Genomic DNA, 7,169 nt, shown 5'->3' with positions numbered 1-7,169 from the left:
AGAACCACTGCTTACTGTATAACGTTTTTTAGCCGGCAGTGATCATTACAGTTATACTTCATGAGCTGTGTTCAGCTAACACAACCATGTTTATACACTAAGATAATGTTTTCGATAAAAAAAAACTAATTTAGATCTAACAGAATCACATACTGATTCCACGTTATAATGTTATTACTAAGTAATTCTTTATTCTAAAGATCAAAATCCAATAAATTACTATTAAATTATGGGAAAAATATATACTTTTCTAGGAATCAAAACTACAAAAAAAAATAAGAGAGCTTATGGATTGTTACTCGGGCCTTCAAGAATCGCCCATTTTCACATCAGTCACATCTAGTTGTATAATCTCCGCCCTGCAACCTAAAATTGATCCCATGCTGTAACCAAAATGAAATAAATGCAGTTAATATGGTTCAATGCTATTCTTCTTAAGCCAAACTACTGGAGGTTCTGTTTTTTACCATACCTGGGAGTGGTACGACCAAGATCTCCATGAACAAACTCTTTGATGTATGTTCCAGCCTGCATTATTGAAAAATTAAAATTTGCAATTATTTTTAATTTATGATAGCTATAATGAGATGAGTGTAGAAGATGTTGCAACCTGAGTGCATAGATGCAATAGAAAGTAGTGAGCGTTTCCTTTTATCTTTTCGACTTTCATCCTGAGGATTGAAACCACAAAGACTGACTATTACTAAAAAGAAGAAGCTAAAATTCAAGAAAGATCATCACTAACCAGTGTATAGTCCTTTCACGTTCCAGTTGACTTCGTCGGTGAAGCACTCTTATTGGTGTCTTCTGCAAGATTTTCTGCAGTGACATAATATATAAGAAGTTCAAGAAGACAAAGAACAGTGTTTTTGAGGACAGACATGTTGAGTTCTAGTATGATCCGAAGATACATACTTCGCTACAAAGAAAAATAAAAGTAGGGCAAAGAGAAACCAAGTGTGACTCACCAATTCTTTCATGGAAGAAACTGAGTTGCAATCTTCCTCTTCAAGTGGACGAGAAATCCATACAAGTGCAGCATATTGCTTCTGCAATATTATAGAAAACATCGGAGCAGTTGGTTTAATAGTCTTCATTACACTTGTAACTGAACTATTAATTGAGTTAAGATAGAAATATTTCGATAGGATTAAACAAAACTGACCTGTTTCTCTGCTTCTCCTTCACGCATCATTGCCCAACACTCACTTCCGATGAATTTAAGATCTTTAACTCCAACCTGCAGCCAAAAATACTGCTTGTAAGCTTGCAAACAAACAACATTATCAACTGATACAACCTATGTATTCAATGGCCTTACTAGTTTTTTCTCTGAATTGTTTATCTTTTCTTCAATTTCCGTCAACGATTGCTGAGATGGACATTTGCGGGAGTTCTGAACCTCGATTAAGAAAGGTCTACCTGATCCCAACATCCGTACCTGAACAGAGCTCTTTCATATTATCAGCAAAAACTTGGTGAATTCGAATATGTAATCGGAAAAGGGATTTTTTTCTAACATCAATATCTTCTCTGCCAGCAGCATGGAACTTGTAGGAATCCCCGAGGCATGCTGGAAGAATACTTCCACCAATTATCTCCTGAAAAAAAAATATATAATGATCTCTTAAGTCACATCTTGTCTTTATACATATCCAGATAACCACAAAGTGTACTACCTCAACAGACGCTTCACCCATTCTTTCATCATCAATAATCCATCTTGATTGACTCACATTTCTGGAGTACTACAAAGAAAAACAACCATCAGTTGAAACAGATCGTCAACAAGAGGTAAACGTTCTGCTTGGGTCATATGTGAATCCATTTGCTACCGAACTACAATTTCCACAAAAATGAAATGGCTAGAACTTGAAAACATCGACTTACCTTAAAGTATCTGCCACCAAAAAAGATAGGCATCTTGTTGCAATGAACTGACAAGATGCATGGTTCAGAAACCTGGTAATAAAGAAGGTAGAGAACATGAGTTCTTGAAAGCCAAATAACGCAGACAACAAAAGTTCTTATCCAACATAAGTCTAGGGTTAAACATGCAAACAATTACCTTTTTAAACGGATTCTCGGACATACAGTTTGATCCATTCTCTTCGTCTGCATAAAATACACGAAATATAGCACTTGAAAAATCTGCAAGTGTTGGGATATCTGTATATAAACAGTAGGAACTGATGTAGATGACCAGAAAGTCCAAAAATGAATAAACCGTCATAAGAAGACATGGGGCAGGCAATGGTAGACAAGATTGAACAAATAGCTATGTATATATATATATGCATTTATTATTTGAAAATATAACAGCTATTCAAGAGAATAAAGTAGCGCAGATAAAGAGGTCGGCGTAAAATGCACATTGCCTCACTGGACATTAAGATAAAGCTCAAAAAGTCTTGTGGCATAACCATAGAAGAATTTACAAATAAAGGTCAACTAATTTTTAACCAACAATCTCCTTAAAGATTACAGTTATGGGTGACGTTTCAAGTTATAATGTATGCAAAATCAGTCAATTCTCACAGATGAACAACGAGGAGTTCAAAAAACATCGACCTACCTGTTTTCCTCTTCTTTCTTTCATGCTTTGTTTCAGACAAGCCTTGAGCCTCATCTGATGCCTGAGAGTATGTCAAACGGATGTGAAAAGAGCTTGAATCTGATTTAGCGCCCTGCAAAAGGACGACATGCAGAAATTTCAATCTGTTGGATAAAACACAAAGCAACAGAAGCATAGGTGAACAGCTTTACAAAACAGAACACGGAATCACCAAAGAAGCTCTAAGTGGATCCAAGACTAAAACTTTCAGTGCATCCTTTACAGAAACTTTTTCACTCTGCAGCCAAGCTTCATCGCTATACTTTCCTTTAAGGTATAACCTACACCAATGGTAGAAACATCAACATTTAAGCAAAAAAATAAATAAAAGATATATACTTTCTAGGTGCTGAAGCTTACAAGACTGCACGCTCATTCTCCGAGATAGTCGATGGCAAAGAGACTTCAAGGACAAAGGAATCGAACTCGTGACCTTGCTGCTTCACCAAGTCCGTGATCCATGCGACGTGATCCGATTTCACCAGCGTCTGTTTGGCATCGGAGAAAACGAACTGCAATACACCTAAACAAACAATGCAGATGCTCGGCTCCGGTGACGCAGCTTCCTCGACTCCGGAGCCTAGCCAGCCCCGAAGAGTTGATGACGACACTGTCGCCAGATCGGAATCGAAAGTCGCCGTGACGGTTACCAATCGGAGAATACATCTCTCGCAGACCTAAGAGGGCAAAGAAGACACACTGGCTCGATCAACTAATTGGAAAGAGGAACCCTAAGAGCTAGTGAGAGGAAGAGACAAGGTTTACGGACCCCGAGAGATAGCAGATCTTTCACAGCACTGGGATGTAGAGATCGAGCTGCTTCGTTGACTCTCCGTGTTTTTTGGGTTTCGAGGCCGTTGAGCAAACCGCCGGGCGCGGGTTTTGATTCGTCGGACATTGTTCTTCGAATAATCGGAGAAGGCTGCTTCTAGCAATGAAGCAGTGAATTTAAGGAGAGTTACTAGCGGATTGGTTGGATAGCACAATGTTAGAAAACTAACAACGAGGGCGTTTGGTCTAGTGGTATGATTCTCGCTTTGGGTGCGAGAGGTCCCGAGTTCGTTTCTCGGAACGCCCCCTCTTTTTGTTTTCTTCCTAGTGTTTTTACTTTTTACACTCAGGCGATTGATTGCCTAAAGTTTAGACCTGCGAAGTACGCACGATTAGAAGTAAAATGCCCAAATTACGGTTAGGCCCCAAAAATGATCCCCGGAACTACATAAACCATTATTACCCCCATCCAGGTTAATTAACTTTTTTTTTTTCTACCACAGCCAAAATCGATGATCGTTCAAATGTTTTACATAAAGAGAACAAATGTAGTCTACTATATACGTTTATATAATTCAACAAACGATCTCCTCAATGAAAAAGGAATGATCATCGGATTAATTACCTACCTAACTGGAATCAAACCTTACCTGAAATTGCATATCATATACTCAATTTCACCATATGACATTGAATCGACTGGTGAAATTACCAAACAGTCACGTGACACTTTCAAATCTAGTTTCCAGTTCCGGAATTGAATTATACTTATTGCAGTTGGGTTTGACGTTAAATATATACCCAATAGTATAAAAATTTCTCAAGTCCAAAACGCAGTTAAAGTGTTCGATGAAATGCCTCATACAAATCTGCAAAACCTAACCGTTCATAAACATAAACACCAAGCAAGATTTCACACAAAACCAAAACGATACTCCATTGTCTGAATCACATCACCTTGCAAACCGTACTTATTCAGAGACATCTGTATAGACCTATAACATAACATCGCATGACCGTAACCTCGTTGACTTCAAACCAAATTCAATCTCCGGTCACTTTTTATCCTCGCCGAAAAGTAGACGGAGTCGAGCAGCAAAGACGCCGGAAGAGTCGATGGACGCTTGATGCAGAAGCTCGCTCTTGATTTTACTCATACGATCCGTCAAAGTATCGCTCTCCTTCTTGAGAACAGCCGTGTCTTCCTCCAGATCGTGGATTCGGTACTTCTGGCTTACGGATCGGAAGCTCAGAAGCAAGATCCCAGTCATGGCGGCGAACTGGAAGAAGCTTTGCTTGTTTTTCTTCACATTCTCGAAAAATCCAGACGCTACGGCGGTCAACGCTTTTGCCGGATCTTTACCGGTGAGAGGATCAATAGATCCCTGCGGTGCAGACGAAGCCATTGTGTATCAAATGAACGAGAGATACGCCGCTAATCGAAGAGAGAGAGAAAGGGTTTTCTAAAGATTTAGGCTTTTGAATCCCAACAGGCCCAATAAGATTTTAGTCCTTTTTTCAACTGTTAGCCTCTGATCGAGTTGGAAGGTTTCAAGATGCCAGACAAACCCCCCCTCAGATTTAATTCACTAAAGCTGGATTGGAGAAATATGTTGAACGCAGCACGTTTGTAATATACCTACTCTCTGTTGATATCTACAAGACTACAACTTCTTTGATTTTTGTTGTTGAAATGACCATCAAAGACACCATAGAATTTTTTTTTTTTAAAATATAGGAACAAGTTGATACGACTGGAGTTCATAGTGGAACAAATGGCTATAATATTTTCAAACAAATATAAATATAATTATGAAACATTCATTAAAACGCTGATGTCTGATTGCTACACTCTTTGTCTTATTTATTTTATCATATTTTCTTTCAAAATTATGTCGGTATTACTCTTTGTTCCTAATCAGTTTTGAGTCTTTGACAGTGATTCATCTTGAAAAATAATTTATGAGAATTTTTTGTGGGGCAAAATCTCAAGAAGCCAGATGGGACATGCTGAAAGGTCTTAGAATTAAGTATTTGTTTTTTACATTTTTTTCCACTCTTATGGATATCATCATTTGAAACTATTGCTAATACGATTATATCATGTGGATAGGAGACTAGGAGTATGACACTGTAATACCCAAATATACTAGGAGTTCTATGGAGATAGCAAACGAATACACACATTACTCGAAACATTACTTAGAACCCATATGCGAACTTTATAAAATAGACAATGCAAATTACAATAGAAAGGTGCTAATGCAACCAACGAAAGACACAATCTTACAGAACAGCTTAAACACATAAAGGAGAAATCATCACAGAAAGAAACACAGCAAATGTCCGACTCCAATATCATTATATATTCGTTCAACTTTCTTAAGCATCAGACTCCTTTTCTTTCTTCTCCTCCTCTTCAGAGCTCTTGGCATGATAACCTGGAAGCTTCTCTTTGATCTTTTCAAGAATCCCTTTCTTCTCCTCCGCATGCTCCGCCGTTTCATCCGACACTGGTACTGCAGCCTCCGTGTTGACGACTTGAGAATCATCTGTTTTTTCGCTGTGACCTGGAAGCTTCTCCTTGATCTTCTCCATCACTCCCTTCTTCTCTTCTCCTTCAACGATCTTCTTCTTCTTCTCCTTCTTCCTCTTTTGACCATCTTCACCTTCTTCCTCGCTTGACTTTTAGAAATTAAATTTTAACAGATTTAAAAAAGGGGTTTAATGAGATGAAGTTGTTTACAGATTTAACTAAAAAAACTATATGCTAAAATATAAATAACCGTACGGACTATATTAGTTCCTTACAGAGGAAGAAGAGCTGTTGGATCGGTGAAGCTTCTGGAAGAGACTGGGCTTGTTCTCCTCTTCCTCCTCGTGCTTCTGGTGAAGCTGCTCGAGGAGAGTAGGCTTATGCTCCTCTTCTTCGTGCTTCGCCACAAGCGCTGGCTCTTCCGTGATCTGAGCTTTATGCTCGACCTCCGACTCTAGCGGCGTGGTCGTCTCTTGAGGTTTTACTTCCTCCTTTTTCCCCAAGAAATCGAACAAGCCACGATCCTTAACCTCTCCCGTCACCGCGGATGATTCCTCCGTGGTGGTGATCTTTGGGGTCTCGTGTTCAGGGACGTTCTTGAACTCCTCAGAAGCGTTCTTGTACTCTTCGGCCATGGTTCGTTGGTTACTCTTGATCAATATTGAACAGTTAACGAGAAATGATAAACAGAGACTATGAGAGCTTTAACTTTGCTTTTAAGGTGATAGTAAAGAGTAGTGATGAGTATTGTGATGAGAGACGAGAGTGGGTTTTATAGTGTGAGCTTGAGGGTCCTGGCCAACGCGGAGGTTACGCTGTATAGATTTAATTGAATTTTTAATATAGCAAAAAATGGATTGTTTTTTTTCTTAAATTTCAGAATGGTACTATTTTCTTTAAGTTGGTAGATTAAAATGTCATAAAATCATCCATTATTATTTTTTATTTTAGTTTAAAGGATGTGTTATTGTATATAGATGAAAAGTTAAACCAGATATTAAATATTGCATACTCGTGTACTTTATGTATGGAAGCGAAGATTGGTTACGTTTAGGCCTATAAGTTACGTGGTCGAAGTACATCCTTTTAATTTATTTTATTGCATATTATTAAACTAACTAGATAAAGAGACACATAGCTAAAGATAGTTTAAAATTATCGAGTTAACATCCATTATCTCTCTCTAAACGCTCCAACTTCTCTCTAGAAACACAAAAGAAATTGAAACTGCTTTCAGTGGCCGGTGAG

General features: G+C 38.3%; 3 protein-coding genes across 5 annotated transcripts; all 3 read right to left on the bottom strand.

Moving 5' to 3' along the window:
• Window positions 1-129: 129 nt before the first annotated feature.
• On the bottom strand, window positions 130-3,578 carry LOC106303629 (putative tRNA pseudouridine synthase Pus10). Of its 3 annotated transcripts, none has more exons than XM_013739918.1 (15): window positions 3,384-3,578; window positions 2,975-3,291; window positions 2,787-2,895; window positions 2,576-2,687; window positions 2,069-2,169; window positions 1,891-1,962; window positions 1,680-1,748; window positions 1,521-1,601; window positions 1,322-1,441; window positions 1,166-1,240; window positions 969-1,049; window positions 746-819; window positions 611-671; window positions 473-528; window positions 130-383 (listed from the first exon to the last, which is right to left on the bottom strand). In XM_013739918.1, exons 1-15 carry the CDS (start codon window positions 3,510-3,512, stop codon window positions 308-310), a joined length of 1,533 nt encoding a protein of 510 aa, XP_013595372.1. In that variant the 5' UTR covers window positions 3,513-3,578; the 3' UTR covers window positions 130-307. The 3 variants fall into 3 exon arrangements, with proteins under 3 accessions (XP_013595372.1, XP_013595373.1, XP_013595374.1); XM_013739919.1 differs by having other exon boundaries at window positions 2,069-2,151; XM_013739920.1 differs by having other exon boundaries at window positions 2,069-2,115.
• Window positions 3,579-4,193: 615 nt separating this feature from the next.
• Window positions 4,194-4,814, bottom strand: LOC106303851. Its single transcript, XM_013740193.1, has one exon. The coding sequence runs from the start codon at window positions 4,789-4,791 to the stop codon at window positions 4,441-4,443; it is 351 nt and encodes a 116-aa protein (XP_013595647.1). The 5' UTR covers window positions 4,792-4,814; the 3' UTR covers window positions 4,194-4,440.
• A 757-nt stretch (window positions 4,815-5,571) lies between these two features.
• LOC106301464 (dehydrin ERD10-like) lies at window positions 5,572-6,674 on the bottom strand. The gene is made up of 2 exons (XM_013737865.1): window positions 6,197-6,674; window positions 5,572-6,070 (listed from the first exon to the last, which is right to left on the bottom strand). The coding sequence occupies exons 1-2, from the start codon at window positions 6,554-6,556 to the stop codon at window positions 5,768-5,770; spliced, it is 663 nt and encodes a 220-aa protein (XP_013593319.1). The 5' UTR covers window positions 6,557-6,674; the 3' UTR covers window positions 5,572-5,767.
• Window positions 6,675-7,169: the final 495 nt, after the last annotated feature.

Source organism: Brassica oleracea, chromosome C7 (assembly GCF_000695525.1).
Source record: "Brassica oleracea var. oleracea cultivar TO1000 chromosome C7, BOL, whole genome shotgun sequence".
Classification (NCBI taxonomy): domain Eukaryota; kingdom Viridiplantae; phylum Streptophyta; class Magnoliopsida; order Brassicales; family Brassicaceae; genus Brassica; species Brassica oleracea.
Note: the sequence above shows the minus strand (reverse complement) of the source record. Positions and strands in the feature narration are given on the sequence as shown.

Bases quoted from the DNA above. Each gene is read 5' to 3' on its own strand.
- LOC106301464 (XM_013737865.1), bottom strand. From the start codon at position 6,556: ATGGCCGAAGAGTACAAGAACGCTTCTGAGGAGTTCAAGAACGTCCCT. The intron at 6,071-6,196 runs GTAAGGAACTAA...AATTTCTAAAAG, and splicing joins CCAACAGCTCTTCTTCCTCT to TCAAGCGAGGAAGAAGGTGA.
- LOC106303629 (XM_013739918.1), bottom strand. From the start codon at position 3,512: ATGTCCGACGAATCAAAACCCGCGCCCGGCGGTTTGCTCAACGGCCTC. The intron at 2,170-2,575 runs GTAGGTCGATGT...GTTTATATACAG, and splicing joins AAGAAAGAAGAGGAAAACAG to ATATCCCAACACTTGCAGAT. The intron at 820-968 runs GTGAGTCACACT...ATGTCACTGCAG, and splicing joins TTTCTTCCATGAAAGAATTG to AAAATCTTGCAGAAGACACC.
- LOC106303851 (XM_013740193.1), bottom strand. From the start codon at position 4,791: ATGGCTTCGTCTGCACCGCAGGGATCTATTGATCCTCTCACCGGTAAA.